Here is a 26,817-nt window from a genome sequence, read left to right on the forward strand (position 1 = left end):
CTTGATAGAAATGTTTTATTTTGAAAAGGAGTATGATATGCTCTAGGGTATAGGACATGTCACTCAGTTGTAGCCCGAAATCGCTTATTTCCAGCACTTCCTGACTCATTTTTAGATTCTTGATTTTGTTGAGCTCTTTGGTAAAGTTTCAATAACTGTGTAGCTTCCCTTAGTTGTATCCTTCGGTCCAGTTCTTGCTGGCATGCTTCCCTAATATGTTCAGCTTCAGTAACACTTTTCCCCAAAACAGTGGCAAGTGAATCGGTTTCGATATTAATCACAACTTGGAGTCTTTCATCAGAAAATGAGATAAAAAAGGCAGGATCATTTTTAATTCTTATGAGAAGATCATCTGGAATGCCATCTGTCATTTCTCCTGCATCTGTCCTGTCAAATTCCATGCTTTCATTGGTCTCCAAACTTGCCCCTACACTGCTGATACTATATTCTCTACTTCCTTGACTACAGCTAAAATCTGTGGATTTTTAAAAGCAAAGAGATACTATCAGATTTTGAGGCTAAAGCATATTTAGATTGGTGTTACCATTACCTCCTCTCCATCCCTACTTGCAGAATTACCTTTTCCTCTTAAATTACTTCAAACTACATCATTTATAATTTGATAATAGGATGGACTGGAGTGCACTTGGGTCTGCAATGATACCCTTGATTTCAATATCAGTCAAGTAGGAGTGAGTTTAATTGAAAGCAAATTATTTTAGACCAAAATTGACCAAAAGGAAGTTTACTACCCACTTTATTATATCCATTTGAAAACTTAATGGCTTTAAAAAGTGCTTAAGTAAATACAGGATTTCTGCCCTAACTATTGCATTGATTCAGTGGCGAAAAAATGGGAAAAGGTGTGATTTGTAAATATGTCACATTGCTGAAATCTGAAATCTGATTAGTTGTTCTGTTTTAGAATTCCAATCTCTCTGACAAGGAAAAACATGATTTTAAGGAAACCTTAATGCAACAGATCACACTGGTGAGAGCTACTCAGAGAACAAGGATCACACTTGGTCTGAAAATGGATTTACAATTATTAACTATACATTGGAAGCCCTCTTTAATGGCCACTGTGGTAAGCAGACAGCATCTTTCACATTTGTCTCCCTATAGCTGATCCAGACTCCCATCCAAACTCTGCATTTTTACATTCCTGTGAGTTAACTTTCTACTCTCAAGTAGTGATTCAACAATTTTCTTTGTATCACCATCTCAAAGATATTTTATCAATCAGCATTACATTAACACTTAAGAGATTGGTTAAGAGGCCTTTAAAGAAATTACTGATTGTGATACACTTTGCTATAAATTGGAAAGCTCAAGAAAAAGCTATTTATTTAAAAAACATCCCCTAACTTTATTACAGAGGTATGTTGCAGTTAGACCATTATTATTTCTATTAATTCCAAATATGATTTGTTATTTAATCACCAAGAATCAGCCCTGGTGATTTGGTGGGAGCTGTCTACAGCATCATTGCAACGTTGGATGGTACAGTAACAGGAATGAAAGATAAACTATGTTGGTACTTTGTTCTGCTGTTGTTTGTTGTTGTTATTTTGCATTCTATAAGATATTTTATAGGTGGGCATATGCACCCAGGAGGTTGTTGATAACTAACACTTTCAGTATGCACCTAACTGTATGACAACCATTCCTTCAATAGTCAACTCAATAAACTGTCTGTTCATTTTCAAGTTTCTGTTACATGAATATTCAAAATTTCTAAGAAAAATGATGTGAAGATGTATCACAAAAAGAAAGTGGAATTTGGCAAAAATGTAGTCAATGACCTTTACAATCTGAAATTGACAATTTCATGAATTGTCAGAGTCATAAAATATAACTACTTTGTAAAAGTTTTCTTCCTCTTTTTTTCCAAGTTTCTTGGTGCTTTTGAAAGGATTAGACAACAGTTTCTCTGGGGTAAGGCATTTCAATTTTGCTTTAGGACCAAACAAGAGAAAGAGTCATAACATCTCTGGAAGGAAAATATGTAATGTGCTAGGCTTAGTCTGGGGAGATGGATAAACAGGCAGGTTAGTGAAAATCAGCACATTCTTGGAGTATTCCAAAAAAGAATATAGTTGGACATACCGTAAAACATTTCTCACAGTGAGATGTTAATATTTCCTAAGGCTGTCAGCCATCTTTCCCACAACTGACAAGACTGTCATGAGATGTTTCCAGTAACATCATTTCAGCAATAGTCATAACTTTCAAGCATGTCAAGTTATTGTGTTGAGGTCCTTCTTGCCCCCCCCCCCCCTCCCGCGCCCTTCTCCCCTGGTTTAGGTTCCATGATGTGACTCTGAGTCCTTAAATATGTCAAAATCAACTCAAGATCATAAGTAGACAGGAATTTTGAGAAAGATGACTGACAACATCTCACTGTGGCAAAAGTGTTTGGCTGTGCAAAAGAAACTGTGTCCAAATGAAATTACACCACAGTTTTTGGAACATTTCTCTCTCTTTAGTCTGACCCCTGGTTTTCTCCCTCACATAATTCTTCCCAAAAATTGTGTGCCTGACACAGGCAAAAGTATAAATAAGGTTATACATAAGGGTTAACTATTTCATGAATCATGAGTGTTATAATTTTAATATAAAATACAGGCTATTTCCAGACAAAAAAAAGTTTTGACAAGACCGTGTCTACCTGTCAGTTACAATGTTGGATCTGTATCGGTGTAACTGAGGTAAAATTTCCACACAGCCCCATACTATTTTAAAACAAATCTGTTTTCCCAATGGCAATCTATTGTTTTTGTCATTGTTTTCTCTATCCAAGAACTGAATGCATAATGTAGTATGGGGCTGTGCGGAAATTTTACCGTTTTTTTTTTCTTAACTGTACTTATAAAAAAATACACTCAAGGATGATGGCGATACAGGAGACAGACCAAAACCACACTGACAACAACTGCTTTGATAGACAAGTACAATCATTCAAACAAATTTTAAAACACTCTAGCAAAACCCAGTAAAGATATTCCTTACGTACTCTGCAAGCCAGCTGTCCAATCATCCCCGTCACAAACAATCATAACTTTAGTTTGATCTTCCAGGAAGCTAAAATATTCTTCATCGTCGATCTCTGTTCCATCACTGTCAAGAAATACTCGGCAGTTCCCTGCTGCTATCCCCAACTTTGACCTTCCCCTTTCCTTGAGTTCGTTTAGGCTTTCTGCGACAATTCCTTGAGTTTTTGTTCGCTCTGAATTGCAAACTTTAAACGGTTTACGTCGCTTTTCTTCCATTAGTGCATGGATAGGTTATATTTCACTTCAACTTGTCCACCATGTTTCAATTCCACTCCCCAGTCTATTATCAAATTTCAAACTAGCTCCCAGGTTCTTTCGGTATTCAGTCGAATAGAAGAAACTGTTCAGACGGGATAGAGGGAAACAAGACATTAAAACCTTAATAATGTACAAGAAAAAATTACGCACTTCTGATAGGCTGAAAGCTAGTGCATTTCTCATGTAACACGAGTGTAAAGTTGTAACACAAGTGCATATTGCAAATAGCGCGCGCTGACAAAATTTCGTCTTAACTTTCTGTGATGCTTTTTCATATAAATTATTGTCAAGTTACAACATGATTTCTCGTGCAGTTTGGTGTGAATAAGCACTTGTAAATTTTTCAATGACAAAAAATTGCAAAATTACAAATTCCGTTGTCTTTGAAATTTATTCGTACTTACTCGTATCAAATTGCACAAGAAATAATGTTATTACCCATACTTACCTATACTTCTTACTTAAGCGAGAAAAAGAAGTACATGTAGATGCATGACTACAAGCAAATTTGGTTTTATTAAATGAGTTGATAATGTAAACTAGCAATCGGCAAGAGTTTCTAAGGCTGACGTTTCAAGCATTAGCCCTTCGTCTGAGCGAGAGGATGCAGCATGCAGAATGCGTCTAGTTTATGATATGTTTAGAAGAAACGAGGAGAAACTCTGTTTCCTTCTGAAAAGTAATAACTTTTCAATGTCATAGCAATTATTTTAGGTCATTCTCTACAAAAAAAAAAAACAACAACAAAATTCGTTAGGTGCATGAAACATTGAACTCACTGTAACTGGACGTGTGCCAGTTTATGACGTATTTTAGTAGACACGGTACTTAATCTAGGAAAAAACTCATTAAAAAAAAGGACAAACAAAGAAACAAAAAAAAAAGAAAAGGAAACACTCGGAGCTGACGAATTAAAAAAAAACTGTGAAACCTAGGGAGAAAAGGTCAGCTGTAAACATCTTTATTGATGACAGTCATTTTGCATTGATTGCCCCTTTAAGTCCCCTGCAATGAATTGATCGCTTTGGTCTGCACGCACACTTCTTATCATGGGCGGGACTGAATTGCTGTTTCAGCGATAGTGTAAAGATTTTGCTAATGTACTGATATACTTAAACCTGATATTTGTATCGTTTAACTTGACTGAAGCGAAATAAATTAGCTGCATAGGATAATCCCTTTCCTCAGTTTTTTTCGCAGATCATATAGGTGTACCTTATACGTGCGTGAGGTGGCCTACAATTGAGCAGAGTGGAAAATAATCAAATTTGAATCACGCGTTTTAACTTTCAATCAACTTTGTCGAGTGTTTACACGAAATACTACGAACACACAGATAACTGCAGAAATAGCTAAGAGAATTTGCTGTCCTGGGAAATAACAGAAGTGTGAGATTGAGACAGAAACTTATCACCTAGAAGGGAGAAAGTTGAGAGACTTGGTTGTTTAGCATGATTTGCACTGCTTCTTTTTAGGTCAGTGCGCTATTTTCCCACCATCGATAGGAATTTTTCACGTCATTAGACACTTTCATGTAAATAATAAACGATGGTATTTAGCCCATGCCCTGATAGCAGCAATCATAAAGCAGACAATCACAGGCAAATGACACTATTTTCTGTTATGCGTTCTCCATCTGAGAGCAAAAACATGCCTTACAAGGGTTTCTGGGACAGTGACAGGTTACAACATCGGATTATAAGTACTTTGCCGTTTCCTTTCTTTGATTAATAAAATGATACCTCACACTGAGTTTCATGAAACTTCAGCGAGTGTAAAACTAATTTATGGTGGCCGGATATCCCAAAGAATTTTGATCATGCACCGTGAGTCTCGTTAATGGCCTCGTGACCAGAGAAAAAAAACACCCAAAAAGTTACAAAAACAGATGATGTCTCAGATGTGGTTTAGATACCTTCAGCTACAGAACAAAGTCTGCTCGCTATCCAGAATTATTCTGCCAAAGTTTCAAACGCAATAGACCTCAAAGTTAGCTGAAGAGTAACACTTCATCCTACTCAAGAACTCGCGTAATCAACCACAAAAGGCGGAAGTCGACCCTTTAAGGTTGGTTTGTTATTTTGTTTTTCTTAGTTTACGTTTGGCCTAAAAGGAAAATAATCGCGGAAACTTCAAAAGAACCTGGGGTTTGAGTGTCTTTCCTCAACAGTGCAAAAAGAGAAAAAAAATTTATTCTTTCTTTTTAACGGGGGTGTAAATGAATTGATTGCAATTTGATATGATCACGAGTATTTGAGTTGTATCGACAAGCAAAGAGGTTGAAGTGTTTGGTTATTCTGTTGTATATTCTTACTGACAGGATTAAAAGTTGTTACGTTAGTTTCCAACTTACAAAAAAGAGTCGAAGGAACAAAAAGACAATACCCGGTTGTCTGTGATCATCAGCAGTGCTGTTTCACCAGACAGGTCCGGCAGGAAGCTTTATACATGCATACGCCAATGATTAACAGTGCTATACTCGAGAAAAGTTAACTTTCGTGTAAAACAGTTGATGCGATCTAAACTCTGATTTCGTAAATTTATCCCAGAAAGGGTATAATGCACAGCATATAGTGAGGGCAAAGAAAGATACGTGTATCTGATCGATTATCGTCATTCTGTTTTTGATAGCCGAGGGCATTACGATAGGTACCTAATTTTTCCATTAATTTAAACTTTGAATACCCTCGTGAAAATTTTAAAACACTTTGAATAAACTGAATTTAACCTGGAAAAAAATTAGAGTTATTTTATGACTTCTAGTTCTAAAAAATACCGTAGCCATGCTGTAAACACGTGTAGCAGTTTTCAGGTCATCATCCTTCCTCACTGTGGTTCCAACAGAGTATTGCATTGTTGATTCCTACAGAGTAATATGAAGCTTAATAATAAATAGATATGGGTGTGGGTTTTAACTTGCTACACACTTGATATTAGTAATAACAAAAAATTTCAACTGATCAAGTTTTTTACTTCACAACGAAACTCATTTCCCCTTCTCTACCGATGTTGTTTGTGAAGGGTTGTCGGTTGTGTGCGATATCCGTTCAGGGAACACGTATTTCCTCCGTCGTGTTGGTCAGCATCCTAAGATAGGTTTGCTTCATAATCATGACAATTAACAACGGTACAGTAAAGTAACTGTATAAAATCGATAAATGTAATGATGGTCTGCGGCTGTGAATGCCGTAATACTCATGTGTAGTTCTGATGGTTAGTATTAAAAGTCCAATGGGTTTAGTCAGGAACATCAATACAGTGTTAAGCAATCACTTAAGAACTATTCGTCTGTATTGAAACAAGAGCCTTGTTTTTTTTTTTTTTTTCCTTTCAAGAAAAGAAACCGCATAGTCAGTTTAGTTGTTAATCTCAGTCTTCATAAATCAATAATTTTCGCTACACATCATGCGCATCTCTACATGATTATGATATCGATTGAGGTTTTTTTGCTTCTTTGTCTTTAAAAGTCAAAGGTTGCTTTTAAAGATACAAAAACCCTGAGGACTTAAGTTCTGCTCTCAGTAAACTAAAGCTCATTGATCTTTCGTCAATATACGGAAGGAAATGCTTAGAGATGAATGAGTATCAAAGTTCGTTTTCTTGGGTTTTTATTTAAGTACGTTGAATTCATTCATTTCGCACTTGCACGGGGCACATTTCACTGAAGAAATCGACTTTGGGCAGCTCTTGATGAAGCCATAAAACCTTAATTCAAAGATTTGGCCTAAAATGAGAGAATGTAAAACTTTTGCTACAATAACTTGATTCCCAGCACCTTAAGTCAAAGCATTCCTTCTTCGAACAATTCGAATATTACCCGTCCTGCAAGCTTCGATATATTGTTTCAGCTCTCGAAAAGTTAATATGCATATAACCGAAGGAGGACACCCATTTTGAAATATTCTTACTTTGAATGTATTCAACTTGTAGAAAAGAATTTTGATTGATAAAGATCCAAAGAAAGTACACTGCATTTACGTCATGCAGAAAAATTAGAAATATGATAGGGTCAAGATGAAGGTATCGCCAGGCGAACCGTTTTACGATTCTCCCTGCAGCCAGCATGACAAATCTGCGTATTTCAGTCTCCAGAGAAGTGTTGTGAATTCTTTTTGCGACTAAAATGAAATTGTGCATTGGACATCATCTTGTGCGTAACTGTATTGAACATGTCTTTTCATTCGCACGCAGACTTCTTTCAGCGATTAGGAAAAAAATAACCATTTCTCTTAATTCATCCTAGCCAAACAAATTAAAAGACATGACTGATTAAATGATTAAGCTTACTAATCTTATTGCCAATGCTGAAAGCAAACTTACAGTGTATTTCAAGGGCAAAATATTGTTGGTAATTCATGACCCATACCAGTCCATTGTTCATCCTAGAAATGTCTAACTCATCACTTAATGGTTCAAATGGGGCGTTCGTTTTCGTTCATGATAGACACAAAACTGTTTTCATATCATGAAAAGGGAAATCTGCTATGAAATTAAACAGCAGCAAATGCATGTAATTCAGAAAAATGGAGGAAAATTTCTCCCCAAAAAACTCCCATTTCGGATGCTCTGAATAGGTTTGCTTTCATTAATCAGTTATTCAGTGATTTCTGTGATCTCTAATCATATAAATATTTTATGAAGCGGTCATTGTTCTACCACTTTTGTTACCTTATTTTTTCAAGACTTAGTTTCGAGATGTTTGAGCTGGAGAATGAGTTGTGAAAAAAACGTAAAATTGGGCCTTTGAAGGTCGACAGTAACCTTAAGCTCGCCCGAAAACAAACAGGAATACGCTGAGGTAAAACACTGTACACTCGAAACAATGGAGCGAATACTTTTAAACGCCTAAACTTTCGAACAGGAAAGATACGAGGAGACAGCCATGCTAAGAATAAAATATCGTATCACTTATAAATTATCAAAGTCATGGACTTGACTTGATCTCCAAATTCTTTCTTTCTTCCTTCGTGGCTGCTTGAATCATAGATGCAGCCAAATGTTACGCCAAGGAATCTTTTCAGTTTTGACTGGCAAAAGAACTTCTCTGCTTCTACTATTTTCTATGAGAAATTTCACTATTTTTCTACTTAATTTTGGGATCGTTAATAATACAAAGGCATTGTCCACCTGGAAAATCGATTAATAAAAAGTGTCCCTGAATTAAGACTGAGACAATGTTGGGGGCTTAAACCAGTTGCATCATGATTAAACTGTCTACGAGGTCACAATTTGTCAGACAGACGTAATGGGTTATACAGTCATTATACAAAAGCTATTAGGCCATTTTTTCCTGAGAAAACTGCACGAGCATGGTAACGAAACCGCACTTGTCCTTTGAACAGCTTTGTTTTCAGAAGGTTACATGTTAGAGTCAACTGAGACCTTCTGAGTCTAAAAATAAAGCGATTGGAACTAATTATCTTATTGAACTACGGCTCTTGAACGTATGTGAGGAAGCAGGAAAGTATCAGTAAAGGTGGCAATGTTGAACGGTACATTTATCTAGTTTCTTACTTGAAGTCAAATGATCCAGCAAAAGTGTCCCATTCTTTTCTTCTGCTCATCTACATCTGTGTCATTTGTCTTCATTTGCTGGAACGAAGGGATTTTTTAAATCGCTTTTTTGAGATTGTTCCGGTGACGCCTCCTGGTGAGGAGACGGCAGCCGGCCATAATAAACGGAAAGAGAAGAAATATTCAGGAACTACTTATCAACTTTTTTTCATTGTCATTCTTGTCAGATCTTACGCAATTCCAAAGGTTATAAAGATGTTCCAAATTTGATATTTTTTGAGGCTGTTTGTTCATGACTTCTCTTTGTCCGTACGATATCACAGTTCAATTTAATTCAAATGTTTCTTTCATAATCCTATTTTGCGTAAATGACGAAATGACCCTAACAGATACACAGCAAAAAATAAGTCTGGCAATGATCTTTTTTATTTGTTTGTAATACTATTTACTTGATTGTTGTAGACTTTCCACAAGAACTCATCATTGTTACTCGTCTCAGTCTTTGAACTGAAAAGATTCAAAAGCTTCTCCGATTAAGTGATGGTTTCAGAGGTAATTATGATTTCGGCGTCAAACAAAATTATCTTTGTAAAGCCGGTTATGAATGGGTTTTGACCTTGTGGTATGAACAGTTAATGTTTGGATTAGTCTCTGGTGGCATTGCATGCAGGTAACACAGCGTGTAAAGATATCGGCCTTGAGAGAGGATCTGTGCAAATATCTAGAACCCATCCTCCATTCCACACACATAAGGCCAAACTACGTTGTGATCGATTGCACCCAGAAGAAGGCGTGGCACATGAAAGTCTACTACGTTAGGCGCAATTCAACAGTCCAGCTCAAAAACAGGTTCTTTCCCTTTCGTTCAATTTACTCGGGATATTCACAGGCATAGTAATGAAGCTCCTGGGTTTTTTGTGACTGAGTTGTACATCGAGTCATACGGGTTTGTTTAAAGGAATTCTTCATACTTGAACTTGAGCGTCAAATCGAGAGAAGGCGCATGTAATTTGAGTGATGAATTGACCAAAGAGGTAATTGTACGTTCTCGCAGACTATCCGTTTAGGCAAAACCATGAATCTGACAGGAAAGTCATCTCGCATCCTTATGAGTTAAGTCCATGCCATGTTTTTCAAATATAATCTGCGGAGCGACAATGCAAACACTCTGTTTTTCTTGCCGCAGTCAATCAAATTTTTTTATTGCCCTTTAGGGATTTTACCTTTTCGACCATTGACATTCCAAATTTGTACGTGGTATTGTTTCTTGGCTTCTTGTGAAGGCCTTTGAATGTAACTGCATGACTTTGGTGGAGTCATGGGGGTGGGTCATGGTTCTCTTTCGTCGGCCACGCCCATGTTCCGGCTTGGGATACGTTAAAACATAGAAGGAAACGAGAGGAATATCTCTTTTTCATCTTTCTCCTTAATTGAACTCTTGTGCACCACACCTGGCGGCACTGGGGTAAATTGATAAGCTGATTTTACATTTGACCTTCTTATCAATAAATCATTTCTACCACACGTACTTTATATCTTCGGTGAATCCGGCACTGTCTTGAAAACCGACAACGTGCTATTATGTAGAATTTTTAATGCCATGCAGGATCGACCATTTTACTTGATGTAGCTATGGGTTACCAAAAGAGAGCACTAACATATCGACTGGCTGAGCAAAGCATTGAATAAAAATTGCAGGACACTGTCAACAGGAATTAACAGCAAAGAGAAGGCACACCCTCTAATTGACCCTGTTTTGCGTCAACCTAATTGTGCACATGCTTTCCGACATGCATATAATGATGAATCTAATCCTAATCGAGTGCCATTTCATTATTTCTTTCTTGATTTTTCTCTGGCTCTAGATATCCCACAGAAAGCAAACATGCAGGATTCGATTTTATTTTGAGACATTCAAAGAGCCATTCTATGAACTTAAAAGTCAATTTCTCCCATAAGTAACAAACGGACAAGCCAAGCTTGAACGTTTCTAACGAGGTACACGACGGTGACTGGGTTCTCTTACAGCTGAGTATAGGTAACAGCTGTTATTCAACTATTCACATTCGATCGCTCCAAGTTGCTATGATTTGCAGTCCCATTTCAATTACATGCTGTAAATAGTTCAGTGAGTATACATTATACTTGACAACGATTTGTGATGGTAAGATAGCCAACAATGTTTCAATAATCTACCACCCAGCCCGGAAAACCAAGCTCGGTTAGCACAATCTACTAATCTAGAAATCGATACGGTTTTTATAGCACGCATTTGTTGTTTAAATTGTTCCATGACACTAATAGCCTTACAACTCCTGATATTTTCAATACGTCTCTCATTCTTCGTCTCGTACAACCTTTTAAAACTTTAAGTGATGATTCACATTCAACCCAGTCAGGTTCCCTTGAAGCGATCCATTTCTTTAAGAAATGAAAAATATGATCAGTTAAGATTCCTTTAAAAGAAAATATCCTCAAAACTTCTAAAAAATGCAATCAGTTGGGGTGAACTGCTTGTCCTCAAGGGTTGAAGCATACTCTGAATAATGAACATAACGTCTGTTTGAGAAATTATAACAATCCAGTCTAGACAGATCCTCTGGGCAGTTTAATGAACTCTTATTTATGATTGAAGTTTATCAATTTCCGTAAATATAATTTTTATAAACAAGAAATGAAATGAACGTTTCATACCCACACATATGTGAAAGTCATCGAAATAAGATTGATTTACCATACTGTACGAGACTAAAGCGATAAGATAGAGCGGGTGACATGAACACCCCCGTTTTTTTCCCTTTAGATCACGGAAATTTAGGATGCTTTGGAATCACGACTTGGTCTGAAATAAGGCCCTTTTGATCCGTTTTACATGGTGATTCTTTATTCCAGTTGTTTTAGTCTTTTTAACACAGTGACTGCAATCACAGGCTCGTGAGAGGGGCAGATCACAGTGGTTAAATAATTCTGTTTCTTTAATTATAGATCATTTCAAGTTCTAAATTACAATCTGGCTCAGCTTTTATTTTTTACAATTGTGGTCATAGGCTTTCCTATTTTGTTTTTTTTCGTATTTTTGTCGTAAGTGTAAACGAGATAGAGGTTCTCTATTTTCTTTTGAAAGGGTATGAAAAATAACATGCAGGTTCCTGGACTTATGAACCGATAGACGCCGGTCAAACGTACCCGCCAATATCTTGGCAATGGCCAGTCCTATGATTTTCATAGAAATGTCGCGTTATCTTTGACTGGTAGGAACGTTTATGAATCAGCAAAAAGCCTTAAATCTCTTTCTAATTGTGACTGTTTCAAACCGATCATATCCAAGTTTGAATTGAGATTTCCACGTGATGGTGATTTGCTAGGCTTTACGTGCTGTTCTAAACCGTCGACAAAATACATTCCTTCATTTGAGCCAAATAAATCTGAGTAATTTAGGTGCTTTCAAAGTGGAAAGAGATACAGAAATACATATTGTTTTGATGAAATATTTAACCTTTTTAGATATCTCCCAACGCTTTTCGTCTGCCTGTTTCGTCGTTTTTTTTTTTTACTTTAAGCCGGAAGTTTAAAGAGTGTTAAAACCGTTTATAATCTGCTTTACAAAGACAATCATTTAAAGACAAACTAAGGTGGTTTATTGCAAATAAATTTAATGCGTTTCTGTCGAAGATTCAGCTTAAAAACATGTTCTGCTCTGAACCTCAGCGGTGATAACAGACATGTGTTAGGTGAATACAAGATACCTGAATAGAGAACCCTACTGTGCAACCAAGGCTGTATTGACTTGTGCCAGGGAATGTTTCTAGTCATTACATGGATGTAAATCACGCAGACTGAATTGCACAATTCCTAGTATCCTGAAAACAATGTGGTTTGACCTGACGAGCAGAAAATTAAATTGACATTTGTTGTCAAAAAACTTCGTCCCCTTTGAATCACCGGGTTCTTTTTTTATCTGTGAAAGTTAAACAATGAGCTACGATTTCAAAGGCATGTTCCTTAGTTCTAACAGCAGACATAAGATGAAGATGCAAAAAAGATTAACACAGTTAGATAATTCCCAGTATTGACGACCCACCGGGAAATATTGCTGGTAAAACAAGCGTAGGTGAGCAAACGATGAAAATATTCTCCACGGGAAACGTAGGAGCTTACTTCCTATCTGACAAGAAAGCGTGCACTCACTTTGATTAAGATGTTATCAACCTTGGGTATTGCTAAACAAAGGGAAATGCTATATATTGTGGGACTTTCGCCCAATTCCGTCTACGTTAGACAGTCTGATAAAAAGCAGATATAAAAGGTACGGCCTGCAGAGTATCACTCGGTCAGGTTTCACGAAACTAAGCTTCAAGTTAATCAGTTGTCGCTACTTGAAGACCAAGAATACTTGTGTCAAGCAGGGAAGGTGGAAATACATATTACGGGAGTTAGAAAGTAATATTTACAAGCAGGTATGTTTTTATTCTCTTCGCTTTAAGAGTTCGCATATATGACATCTTTGGTGAAATTTGACTTTGCAATGCTCCAAATGGGTCACATCTATAAAACGATGTTTGGAACTTTCCGACGAGCTCTACTTTCACATCTGTAAAAACTTGGGCAACAAATAAATAGGCGGGATAATCCGTTTTTGCCTGCTAGAAAAGTACTTCATTTGAAGAGGCGTCATCCAAGAATCCCTTTCGAAACACGCAAGTATATTTTTAATCCTAAAGAAGCTCGCGTGCCACTCACTGACATTTCGTGACGGTCAACCTTGAAAAGACAGAAAACTTTTCTTTCTTTCTGATTCAATGATCATGTTTAGAAAAGATCGGAGAAGGAAACTTTTTGCAAAGTTCTAATAAATTATTTAACGCCTTAGATTTCCGTTATCTCCCCAAAGACACGTTTGATTTTACAATCAGTGAGCTCGTTGCATTTCATGGCATCGAGGACACTTGGTTCATTGCTTCATTTGATTTGGGAAAAACTAGAAAGAAACATGTGAGTTGTCGTAGAAACGAATGCTTGATACCTTAGATGAAGTGCCATCGTTTAAGTTTCAATCCGCATATTTTTTTTCCTCGATTATCTTCATTCTTTTCTCATCTTGATAACAGTTATATTTAGAGTGTATTTCCTTTGGTCGAAGCCCATCCTATTTGACCAAGAAATTGAAAGATAATTGTTCAGTTATTTAAGGAAATGGGTGGTATTTTGTTTTTTTATTATCTTAATGATATGAATCTGACTTTTAAAGAAATGTCTTCCTGTGGTTAGGTATAATTTGGTATTAAGTTATCCTCGAAATATTTTCATTTCATCAGCAAACAACAGGCTACTAAATTTCAATTTTTTCCTTTTACTTTTATTTATAATGATTTATTAAGACGTGCACCAAACAGGATTTAATGATCTTACATTCTACTGACTTTCAGATTGAATTGAGGCACTTGTACACTCAAAGATCTTAGACCAAAATAATCAGATACGAGTTTTGAAAATTATTTCATGCTTCAGCGCAACTTCATAATTTCATGATCACGACCATTAAACTCTTGACCTTTACGAACTGTGACGAGTGAACACTCTAATGAATGCGATTACATTTTGATAATTTCACGAAAGAGAGTGAACAATGTTTACATTTCAGACTTAATTGCCAAGGTCACTTTTTCCTGCTTAACTTCACCACATCTTTGTTTTGCCTCCAAACCTGATCTCATTTTCCAATTGAAACTACTTGCCACCATACCATCAATGTGTGTCTTGCTGATACTGACTTATGAGCTGAACGCCCATCCTAATCAAGACAAATTTGACAGCCCAGATATCAAACTCAAGGTTGTGTTGTGCCAACACCTTACAAGACCTTTAATCACGCAAAGCATAATGTTTTAAATTCCAAAATACCAAAACAATTGGTGAGTTGTTCGAGTGTTTTCCCTTAAAAATTCACGGTACAGAATTAACAAAGAACTGACTACAACTGCCCTATAGTGGGTAGATATCTCGGATATATTGGATATTAGCACGAGCATGATCTGTATCATCCATTCATTGTCATATGTTTATCGTCGATTACCTATAAAAAGGACAGGATGACCGAGAGCATTCCACAAGAAACATCCACTTTGGTGAGTAAAGCTTGGTGGATGCACAAAGGAACTCTCTGTGCAGATGAAGTCACCTTTACCCTTTGTCCATCGGTCTGATTTAACGGATGTAAAAAAATCAAAACTTAGATAAACAGACACGTTACTCTAATTTTTTCTTTACCACCTGATGAAACTCGTTGACACAGAAAACCAGTTTAGTGATTTTCGGGAGAATTCTCACAAAAATCCTCATATTTTTCCTTTGGTCTTCTTTGTGTTCCCTGCCTGTGAACCTTAAAGTTTCACTTCATAGCGAAGAGATCGGGCCAAATAAAAAACGTTGAGCGAAATCACAACTGGAAAAAGGGAATGAATTCACACCCTCTCATCGGGTCTTGTGCTTTCTTATCGAAACTGTTCTTGCTTCAGATCTTTTTGAGAAAAATTTATGCAAATGTTTTCTTCAGTACAACTTGTTTGGTATTCAGTAATTGCAGTCGAGATTATGTTTGGGTACAAATGAGAATCCAGCTGTTGTTTGATGGCATTCATGACCTTATAATTACCACAACCACTGAAACCTAAGAAAAATAATCTTTTCTGGACCAGCAATCACATCAGCTAATATCGATATCGCCCTAAGTTAATTGAATTGTGTTTGTGGCAGTTTACAGACAGTGTGGGTCTCACTTGAGTGAATGGATTGACTGTTGTATTCGCAGTATTTAATGGCAAACTTGAACTTTGAGTTACAAGGCGGACTCCGTTATATTGATTTTTGTACCGGAGATTTCTCCATTTTCCCTTTTCCTGGGATGGGCACGTTAATATTCTTCTGGTTTGCATTAGTTTCAAACGTCAACTCACACGTAGCTTTTTGTAAGTTGTTGATTATGATGCTACGCAACAAAGTTTCTTTTAAGGTGAAAATTCAGAAAAAATGAACGATTCAGTTCTATATAGACCGACAATTTGTCAAAAATTTATTATTGAAAAATTCTAAATGAAAGAGATGTAATCGCCTCTTCACAATCTTACTATGGTTTGGCTTGATATAGAACTCACAAGTTACTTAATGGTCAAGCTTGGAATTCATCCAAATGAACTTCAAATCACTCGTGCTGCTCTCTTAAAACCTGAATGTTTTGCGCAAACCTTTTTTTAGGTTATTCCTCTCAAACGTGATCATTTTTTTTTCAAAATGTTTTCGCTCATGAATAATGAATAAAGGGGGTAAGTTTCTAAAGAAAGGGTAGTGCTGCGTCGGTAAGAGAGTACAGCAGGTAATTTAGTGTTAACAACTGAGTTGAAAACGTAAATTAGCCACCGTAAAGGGTAGAAAAGCTGACGTTTCGAGCGTTTCGTCAGAATATCTTGGTTTTACAATGAACATTCCTATTTCAGGTAAATCTCCTTCGCTTTAAGATATGTCCTACTTTGTACCTTTCTCATTTTCAGTGGAAAAAATTTCAAATCGTTGCTTTGCTGTAAGTGAGTTATCCAGTTTTAAAACTGCTCGGAAGGACCGGTGATTCAGTCCAGTTCATGCAATTGATACACCTTTGAAATTTCCAAATGCGCAACCAACGTGGAGTAAGATCATATTGTACTTTGAATAACCTGTGTTCTTTGTGTATATCAGGAAGTGTAATCAATCTAGTGTAGTTTTCAGGGAAATATGACCGATTTCATCGTGTCATTTACGATTCCATAAGAATGTCTGCTGTCTTCTATATGTGTGGTCTGTGTTTTGCTCTCATGTCGTGCCAGGCCTTTAGCCAAAAACTTGGCTTCGCCGAGGATGAAGTTAAGTACAGCTATATAGTGGGGGTCGTCTCTTTCTATTTCTCTTTAACGACGAGAAAAACGAACCAAATAGACAGTGATAAAGTAATTGTCTGGCACGAGCTAACCAATTTTGAGGGAAAATGGGGGGAGAAGCTTCGAACTTTTGAAAAATGAATGTCGACAAAGGGGAGTTACAATTTATTACAAAAGAATGTGGGTTATTTATAGTCTTATGTTTGGGTATGAAAATTCTGAGTAACGCCCTTAAGTGGGTAGATGTCTTGAGTGATGTCATATGTTCCAGGACAGAATTGTGAGTTAGCTTGCGAGTCGAAACCTGAAATGATGCAATAATGTAATGTTTAGCGATTGAGCTTGTTAAAAGCATACTGCCTCGGTTCTTCGAATTTCGAAAATATTTCGGTCATATATAGGGTCAGGATTAGGAGAGAGGGGGCACACTGACACCAAAGGGAGATTCTCTTTGGTATGTTTTGTTTCTAGTTTGGTGAACAAACGTTGGACAAATCTCATGGACTACTTTCACATCCTGATGAAATGTGAACTTTTATAATTACCTTATTGGGATAAACTTTTAACAGCGTTTAGGAAAAAATTGACTGAAATTGTTGCGGAAAATTTAGGTCAGTTTACAAGTCAGTATTTTGAAACACAAAAATGCATGCTGGAATCAAGTCGCCATCATCTTCAAGTCTTCAACACGCCTTTATTTCCGGGCTGTAAGTGACTTATTTACCAAAGTCATTCTTTCCCCACCTACTACATTTAGTAAATTTTGACTTCGTGTAATTATTAATGATTTTGCTGACCATATAAAGGAGTTATTACGACAAAATACTTAAGAAAGAATTAGCTTTCAATTACCCGGTTAGGGATTAAACAAAAAAGTGGCCTTGCCTAACACGCGTAAGTACGTGCTTGAAGTGCGTTATCAAGCGGTAACTACATTCTAAAAAGACCACCAAGTGATAGTCATTAATGACTCTTCAAATAGTCGATAAGATGATGTACTTCTGATACAAAAGTTCTTAAAGACTCCTGTGGGAAACATATCATAACATATTACCAAAAATTGCTTTAATCTAAAACTTTACAAGCACATGTTACAATACACATGATGGTTTTCCAAATATGTGAAACCTATCCCCCAACGGAATATTTCAACAGGTAATCCCGAGAGTTACTTTGTCAAATTCCTCGCAATTATGAAATGACGGACGTCAAAATCATGAACAGTTTAGTTCAACAAAAAGTTGCCACAATCATCAGTTTTATTATAAATTGTCGTACAGTTGGCTCCGTTGCTGCACTGAAACTGGCATTTCAATCATACGCTGTGCGTAGCTCTTCATTCATGATTACAAAGACATTTTTTTCTCGATGAAGACTTGTTATGAAAAACAGATGTTCCAGACCTCACAAGTAATTGAATACTTGGCAAAGATCATTGCTATGGAATGACCCACTAGTTATGATGAGCTTTCAGTTGTTTTCTTGTTATCCTAGGATCTATCAGATAACCCATAAATTAACAAATACTTAAGATAAGCTGTGTTACATAAACAAAATTTGTTTTAGTTTTTTTTTTTTTCGTTTTTAAATTTCCATTATTTGAAATCAATTATCCGCTGGGGAACATGTTTCCGGCCTAAAAATCCTAAAGATTCTGAAAAAAACCCCGGCTTTCATCAAGTTGGTGGTCACAATCAAAGTCTGTTGATTGTTTTTCCTGAATGTCATGAAGACTCTGTACTTTCCTTCAGGGGTCGAGAATTGGACTTGGAAAGTACATGTTTTACAGATATCATCACGCATGTTAAAAGCAAACTACATCTCACCAAATTTGTTGAACTTCTATTTCTCGTTTTGACTTTGTGCAAATCACAAACCTCTATGATAAGAATCTGGTCTAATAATATTGACAAATTTTCTACCTTTAAGAAATAAGATTAAGAAAAAGTAATCGAAACCAAAGCCGTTTCCTCCAACTTTCATTTTCCCTCTCGTTTGGCAAGAATACAGGCATCTTTCCCTTTACGTGATTCCCATGAAAAAGCCGGTGATATATACGCCGGTCCGACAATGGAAATGTCTACACGCTTACTGGTTTTTTGCGGTCCTTATCATAGTCGTGTGCAAAATGGTCAATTATAAACGGTGTGTTGGTTTAGAGGTAAATCATGTACCTTTCGCGGTCTTTTTGAGAGAATCATCCGCATAAAATGAGTGACAGCGGCAACAATGTTGAAGAAAATTTTGGTAAAAAGCGATTAAGGAGTAAGGGGTTAACATGTAATTTTAAAAGTACTTCCTTCCGGTATAAAAAGCTTATTTTGCAGAGTTTTATAGTTTTGTCTAATGTGTTAATCTCGGTTTTTGCGGTAAGCCATTTCTGAAGAGGCCGAAATAACGATTAGAAACAGGGCGGTAATAAAAAGTGATTTGGAAAAATTCAAAGATACACAAGCTGGGGTTTGTTTGGCCCTCCATGAGATATAAAGTTTGGGATCTTTGTTGAGAATGTTTTTATAGCCTATCTTGTCATTTGTAACGGTGGGATTACGAGTACTCTTGCTCAAGTGTTTATTGCCTTCGGCTCCCCATAAATCATTATGATAAATTATGTGCACGACCTGCTATGTACAGCAAGTGTTATAAGGAAATACACGTTTAATTGCAGGACTGTCTGACTATTTATATCACATTTATCACTACACGTACACTTTAGATGGCCAAATACTGTATGAAATAAGCACGTGTATTTGGTTTCTCTGAGAAAGAGAAATCTGATTGTCCCAAACATGTTCCGGTCCGATCTGATTGAAACGTCATTTTGAACTTCTTTCTGTATTTTCCTTTTTATTTTGTTTCTTCCTATGCTTCCTCTCTTATCAAAGAAACTTTCAACATTCGCGAAGGAATTTGGAACAGTGTCGCCTTTCCCTTTAATCAAGGTAACTCATCCGTCGGCTCCCTTTTATGGGTGTCGAGTTGTTGGCATCTAACAGGAAATACATTGTCGTTTAATCTGTGGCGTTATGCACAGATTGCTGTAATATTCTGAACGTTTCATGTATCTCTCAAATTTTAAAATGACCTGGTCCGATCATTTTGGCACCACTTGTGTGTGGAGAGTTGCGGCTAAAGAGCTCCAATCACTCTTGATAGCAAAGGCGCTTAGCTGATTCAACTTGCCAGCTTCCAAGATTAGCACGTGCATCGGCTAGAAAATCCTCACGGTACTTGATCAAGGTAAGCCGTTTATTGTTTGAAAATCGTTACTTACAAAATCCAAATCAAATTTCGTGAAATCTTCCAAAGCCTGACTTAAGGTATGCCTCCCTTACTTCTTAGTGATAAAAAAGCAAAAATTCAAGCACAAACAAAATTTTGAAAACAGGAAACCCTTTTCAGCTTTGTTAAAACAGCTAAGGAAAGAGAGCAACGCACACTTCTCTTTGTAAAGACGACTAAACTGTCAAATGTTCTTCTCAAAACATTTTCCCACAAAAGAATTTACGGTCAAAGTTTTGTAATTTCAAATATCAGCTTTTGGTCATAAAGTGTCATCAAAGTCAGTAAAGGATCTTGTGACACTTTTTTTAAAGAAAGAATCCTTGACACTGTCTCACCCTCTAATAAGTTTCACCAGATAGTCTGAGGTATGGCGGAGGATTGTCTATATTTGCGTGATTCTTAAGTCATCACCCCTTATTACAACCTCGCCTTACGCAGTGGTACCTTTTAACAACTTAAAATGGACTATCCTGTTATCTGTTGTAAAGATAAAAGGCGGTTTGACAAGATATGTGCGGCGCACAAGCATGATAAAGACCAGTGGGCTCTCACACTGCGTTATCTTATTGCACAAGGCACGTCAAAATAACCTGAGATGCACCTTAGGGCTTCATAAAAAGGAAAACGACACTTGTTGTAACTCAGAGACTGATTAGAACAACCACCTTTATCCGTTTGCTCAATGGCCTTCACATTATCATAATGGTCCATATTCGCTTTTAAGTTGTTGAAAAACAGTTTTAACTCCATTCTAACTCTGCTGTCGTTACTTCCTTGCCAAGATTTTTTATGTAAAAAAAAAAAACTGTAAGTTCTGTTTCAGTTCTGTTAGTTTTGAGGAAATAAATTGCTTTCTTTTGACTTAATATCGCAATCTTTTTTAACAAAAGTCATCATAGGAACTTTGGCTACGCATTTGATGCATGCGTGATCTTGTGTGTAGTATGCTGGCCAGGATTAACTTCGGTTCATCTTTTCTATTCATCAGTGTTTTCTCAGACTCATTTTGTGTGGCTTGTCGTAAATTTGGAGCAAAAAAAATTTATGCCCTACTAAGAATGTAAACTTTGAAAAGTTCGTACATTGGTAAATAGAAACAGATGTTGTGGTTTAAATTTTGAACAAAGAGGAAAATCACTTTTACGAGAGGAAAACCTCCTGAGGCAAATCGCACGCAACTACTCAATCAATGACGCCACTATAAACCACAATTAACGTCACTTTCTGTCGAAGCTCTGAGACATTGTCTGCCACAGCACGGTGAAATGACCTGAAAATTTTCAACAAGGAAGTGCACGTCAATCATTTTTACTCTCCCAAAAACATTTTTTGATTTCCTACTTACGATAGGATTTTAACAGTTCACACAAGTCAAGCTTTAAATTTATCTGTATCAAAAATGAGAAGGCCATATTTAGTAGTTGTTAACTAGCGATATTTCACACATTCTAGGTTAAGCTCTAGGTTACACGACTTGATATTTCCTGCCAACGTTTCTATATTTGAAAACTGCAGCCATTAGTGCGTTTTAGCTAATAGCGATAACAAATTATTAATGGGGCTCTTTATCAATATTTTTTTCTCTGTGTGTGTTTTTTCCAAAACAGAGTGTTAATTTTGTCATTTATCAGTACTTTACATTTTTCCAGAGCGTGCCCGCGCATTTTCCGCCCATCCGCCCAGTGGGTGTGCACGCACAGGATGTTACATGGTCGCGCGCCGGGCCATGATGAATCCTTTTAGTTACGCAGCATTGACTCTCTCGCTGTTATCGCTGTGACAATATGAAAGGTAGTGTTAGCCAAAGAGAAGAGAAGCCATCTTGAACTGGGCCAGCGAGATAAGCTATCCCTAAGTTATAGGGATTCAAACAAAAAGTTATTCACCCTCGGTGGAAGGTGCGAAAATGCGAGTATTGGCTGCTTGTCTGCTTGTTCTGTGATGTCGCGTGTCGCCATGAAAACATCAATAGCTACAGCAATTATGTAAGTTCATAACTAGCCATGATGAAGGAACATATTGCGAAAAAAAAACCTGGTATTTCAATACCACTGTCATGGACAATTTGGATGATCTTAAAACTTTAGCAGAGAACAAATTTTTTCATAACTCACAGCCTCTCGGTAAGCATCGACGTATTCTTTACTCTGACTAAACAAGGGTGCGTGCATTGCATGGTATGTCATTCCTCAACTGTAATCAGTGCTAGGCGTCGGAAAGGGGTCGATTCCTGCATCTTAAACACTCGGATACCAGACGAAAAATAAAATTTTTGACGATTTTAAAAGCTTTAAAGGTTAGCGTTAAAATCATTGTGACTATTGGTAAGATATTGAATTTTTCTACAACTTTACTAAGAGACTCAATTGCATTTACTTTATTCAACTTTCTCGTTTCAAGGTTAAGCCCGAATTCATTTATTGTTCTTGATTCTCGTGGGGAGTGCCGAGCTACTGTAATCCCATCTAGATACTGTTTGTTGTATCTTATTGATTTGAGCTTACACGAATAAAGAAGCCTCTCAATATAAAAGGCTGACCAAATCAGTGATTTTGACCTTTCCATCGCCATCTTGATTCCTTCGCAAGCAACTGCGACGGCAAAGCTCCAAGGGAATGCCGACTGAATCAGATTATTCCCATAAAAGAAAGTTGACCTGCGCAGCCGTCGCGTCAAATTTGACATTCGCGCCCTTTGTGTCGATTGAGATAACAGCGAATTTGTTTGTCGCGTTTTTACACTAGCGGAAAGCTAACGCCTTTTGTTCTTCAGTCCACAATGGTTCAGTTTTAGTCGTTTCCCCATACAAACAACATATGTGATCGATATACTTTGAGATGTTTTCATCCTTTGATCAGCTTGACAAAAAATTATATATGATATGACGGTGTTCAATAACGGCGTTTCGTTGTTTTTGTTGGCTGGCTAACATGTAATAATAAACTAATATCCATTGTTCGCATTCATTCGAATAATTTTTTAATTAAGAAAGTTCTCTGGGAAGGCTTAAGAAAAATATTTGGCATAGTTCGATTTTTTTTGAAAATCGTCTCGCTAGATGTTCAACATATTTGCTGTTGTATAGGGAAAAAAAACGTGTTATGGAGTCATAACAAAACTAACCACAAGACTTAAGTTCTAAAGAAAATTATACGCGACGGCGGATTTGCCGAAATTAAAACGCTTATTAAAACAAGCTAGCAGAAATAAGGAAGTTTTAAAAGACCGCTAAACACCTTGAATTGCTCTCAACTTTCTCAGCTTTTCCGGTGATTTTTAATTGTTTATTTACATAATGCCCACGGTGAGTTCATATTAATTATGACACTTGGGGAGGCTTGTTGTTTACCAACACGAACATGATACAATCTACTGCTTGACGAAATATAAAGATCAAAGAGTCTCAGAGCAAGTCGACGAGCGATCGTACGCACACTGTTCATATCTCCTGGTGTTTATTTCCCTCATTGTTTCAAGTTAAAAAGTGATCTAAGTTCTCATCATCGCTTATTATAAAGATGATTTGTAGCAACTGGTTTGTCTGGGTGTGAGGTCCCATGGGACATGAAGGCGTTATTATAAACTGGTGTATTATAGTCGAGAAATTGAGCCGAAAACAGGTCAATAAAAATCCGTGTGAGCCAAAGCATAAAAACAAAGTACAGAAGGGGTGAGCAAAGTTACAAGCAGCAGTAAAGTAAAGAGGTTAAGAATTTCTGGGATAAGGTGAGAGAACATTGCTTCATTTTTAACCGACTGACTCCGCCTCAGGATACATCATACGTTGTGTTAGTTTGATAATGTCGAAATGGGGGTAAAATAAGAAATTTAATATGTCCAAAGTTGCACTGAAATTGTCTTATTAAAAGAGGATTTGAAGATTACTCAGATCGTTTCTCAGCTACCATTCTTGTAAACCCAAGCACTGCAACCACAAGTAACACGGTTTTTCTAAGTTGTCCAGTCAGAAGAATCCTTTTCAGCAAATCGGGCAAAACAAACTTGTAAAAGAAGTATCTAAGAGTTGAAAGTTCACGAAAGATTCGGAAGTGAATACTTTCCCAAACTGTGTAAAGTTCCAAGAGAGTATGAAGGCTAATTTTGAAAAAAATATTGTAGATAATCCTGTAGGCAGCCATAGCTGATATGCACCTGTTATTTCGTCCTGAGGAACGATGACAGCAAGCAGCTAGAAACTTTTTACTGAAGAAAAAATTCGGCCGGTCGTGATGCGTAGAAGCACGCAAGATAAGCCGACAAAGTGCGCAATTAGTTATTATCGGCTTAATCTCTATTGAAAACAGTCTGGCCACTTCATAAAACAGTTTAGATCAATAACTTTTCTGCACGAGTAAATAAAACTGATAAATAGTGCAAATACGATTTAGAACATACCGCGTACGCGGAATAGGGTTTGACATTCCCTTTTTGAGTTTCCAGCCTTACCTTCAGTCAAACAAGTTAGAAGTTTTCGTGGCACCACGAGATAATTATCATATATTTTTGTCATGACTTAACAACTTTTATTGTCCTATAGGACAAGGACAATAGTTGTTAAAATGATATGGCTGTGTAGTGACTAACCCGTAATTAACTACTAGTCTTGAACAGAACGTGAACTCGTTCGCTTAATTTAGAAGCTCTTTTAAAACCTGATTTCAATTTTGACTTTGTAGATAAAATGCTACCTCTGTGGTTTATGAGAATCTTTTTCCATAAAATTGTCTGGTGCATTCCTGTAGGTCTAATAGCTTATTTTAATTAAGGTTTGTTGTTCCCATTACATAATATTCATAGAGTAAAGTACCGTCAGAAGCTGACTTTGTCTTCTTCATCAAGTGTAGCCGCGGTAACCGCTTTGAGCGAGACCCGCGTAGTGGGATTTCATTAGGAGGCCAGATTTCTCTTTTGTTTCACAAATTCTTATGATAAACCTTTATTATTTTACTTTGCCAGATAAAGACACCGCTCTTGCTGCAGGTAACATGGTACTTTTCAAGACACTTACTCTCTTCCAGTTTTTGGTGGCAGTGGAATTTTCACTTCTCTCTCTTGTCACATCAAGTCAATGGCTGTAAGTATCAAACCAAGAAATCGCGGTACCTCAATGAAAATCTCTTCGACATCAGAGTTTGATAAAGGATGGTGTGTTTGTTCCGCACTGTCTGGTTTCTGTCGTCATTGAGTTCAAAGTATTACTTTAAACCATCTAAATTAATAAATTTGTGCTTACCAGTTCCTGACGACAGTGAAATGAGTATTTAATTTAACTAGCTCTTTGCAGCTGTTGAAATTGAGAAGTGCAGCAACAAAAATAATTCCCGATCTGTCATCGTGAACACTGAAATGGAATGGAAAAACTTTAACCGGGGTCTACTGAACGCCAGCATCAAAATCCAAAAATCGCTCGGTTAGACGACGGCAATCATCGCGAATGGAATTCTTCTTTCAAATTGTTTTTCCGTTTTTTATTTCGTTTAAGCTGATCCAATATTCAACTCAGTACCAAACTTATGGAAGACAATTTTCACGGAAAAAGGAATGATATTGTTCGAGCAGTGTAGAACTAAACAGACGTATAGACTTGATCAATCAACTGAAAACTTGTAAATAATTCCAATCATGGACAAATCAATCGCGTCAATGAAAGTTGATTCCATAGGAACCTCTAAACAACGAATTGTCAATCTCAAAATTGAATCAGTGGCAGACGCGCCAAATTTGTTTTTCAAACTGTCTTTGGTTACAACTGTAGATTAAATAGTGTTCATAAGTGATAACATCGACTCTGTTAACATTTACAGATCACTGGCGCTCAGCAGCTCTGTTACTAAGTTTAACACGCGTCGAAGCTGTGACGAAGTCGGTACCCACTTTAACAACAGACAGGTACAAGTCTGCAAAAGGAATGTTGACGTCATGAACAGTGTCAAATTTGGTGCCACAATTGCTGTCCAGGAATGTCAACATCAGTTTCGCTATCGAAGGTGGAACTGTACCACTCTGCAATTTGAAAAATCCCCTGTCTTTGGAAATTCTGTAAACGGAGGTAGGCAACATTTCCGCAAATTTTTATTCCATATCTGCGCGTCACTATTCTAACTACTGTAATGGCCTACATCAAGAAACTGTCACTGCAGACCGATACCAGAAAGAACACTTAGCACTCCTCAAGTCAAGCAAGAAACTGGACCGTCTAATTTGAATTTCCTCGTAATGAAGGTGCCTGCAGCACTTAGTGACATGTGATTACGAAAGACAAGGGGAAACAATTTTTAATGAGCTTTATTCCCGCTTATTCTGTTTAGGAACCAGGGAAGCTGCTTTTGTTCATTCCATTTCGTCAGCGGGGGTAGCTTATGCTGTGACGCATTCCTGCAGCGCGGGAAAACTTGGACGAAGGTGTGGCTGTGACCAGAAGAACAATGGAAAAATGTCTAAAGAGGGTTGGAAATGGGCAGGGTGTAGTGATGACATCAACTTTGGAATTGAGTTTTCCAAAACCTTTGTGGACGCAAGAGAACGTGGTCGTAAAGGAGAGGATCCATCTCGTATTTCTATGAACTTACACAACAACAACGCAGGGAGAATGGTGAGTTGATACTCATTTCAGCGCTTGGTGGACTAAAAATTTTGAAGTTCAGTAGAGATGTTAGATCATTAAAATCATAAGGATATTCATACGGTCATCTCGTGGGTTTCAATTGGCGGATTTAAATCCATTTTGTTTGTTTCTGCTCCTAACTGTTCGTCAAGATGCCGGCAGCATGAGACGAAATTGCAAGTTTGGCCCTGAT

The 26,817-nt window shown here is 37.1% G+C and overlaps 2 protein-coding genes across 6 annotated transcripts in view; one reads left to right on the forward strand and one right to left on the reverse strand.

The window, feature by feature from the left end:
• On the reverse strand, window positions 1–6,172 carry LOC113684236 (DNA fragmentation factor subunit alpha). Its single transcript, XM_027201577.2, has 3 exons — window positions 6,091–6,172; window positions 3,017–3,396; window positions 1–475 (listed from the first exon to the last, which is right to left on the reverse strand). The coding sequence occupies exons 2-3, from the start codon at window positions 3,270–3,272 to the stop codon at window positions 60–62; spliced, it is 672 nt and encodes a 223-aa protein (XP_027057378.2). The 5' UTR covers window positions 3,273–3,396; window positions 6,091–6,172; the 3' UTR covers window positions 1–59.
• The window catches only part of LOC113684198 (protein Wnt-4), a 23,998-nt gene continuing 2,381 nt past the window's right edge, over window positions 5,201–26,817 (forward strand). The window contains exons 1-4 of one of the 5 annotated variants that reach the window (XM_027201559.2): window positions 5,201–5,381; window positions 24,977–25,094; window positions 25,825–26,069; window positions 26,329–26,612. In XM_027201559.2, coding sequence (XP_027057360.2) covers window positions 25,006–25,094; window positions 25,825–26,069; window positions 26,329–26,612 — 618 coding nt within the window. In that variant the 5' untranslated portion in view covers window positions 5,201–5,381; window positions 24,977–25,005. Of the gene's footprint in view, window positions 5,382–12,980; window positions 13,286–19,753; window positions 19,976–21,894; window positions 22,006–23,418; window positions 23,747–24,976; window positions 25,095–25,824; window positions 26,070–26,328; window positions 26,613–26,817 lie in introns of those variants that run through there. The other 4 variants (XM_027201545.2, XM_027201552.2, XM_089180159.1 and 1 more) reach the window with 4 other exon arrangements.

Source organism: Pocillopora damicornis, chromosome 8 (genome assembly GCF_964200805.1).
Source record: "Pocillopora damicornis chromosome 8, jaPocDami1.2, whole genome shotgun sequence".
In the NCBI taxonomy this organism is placed as follows: Eukaryota; Metazoa; Cnidaria; class Anthozoa; order Scleractinia; family Pocilloporidae; genus Pocillopora; species Pocillopora damicornis.

What these genes read in the sequence shown, in the direction of transcription:
- LOC113684236 (XM_027201577.2), bottom strand. Translation starts at nt 3,272, where the DNA reads ATGGAAGAAAAGCGACGTAAACCGTTTAAAGTTTGCAATTCAGAGCGA. An exon ending in TTGGACAGCTGGCTTGCAGA is followed by an intron (nt 476 to 3,016) that starts GTACGTAAGGAA and finishes AAAAATCCACAG; the next exon opens with ATTTTAGCTGTAGTCAAGGA.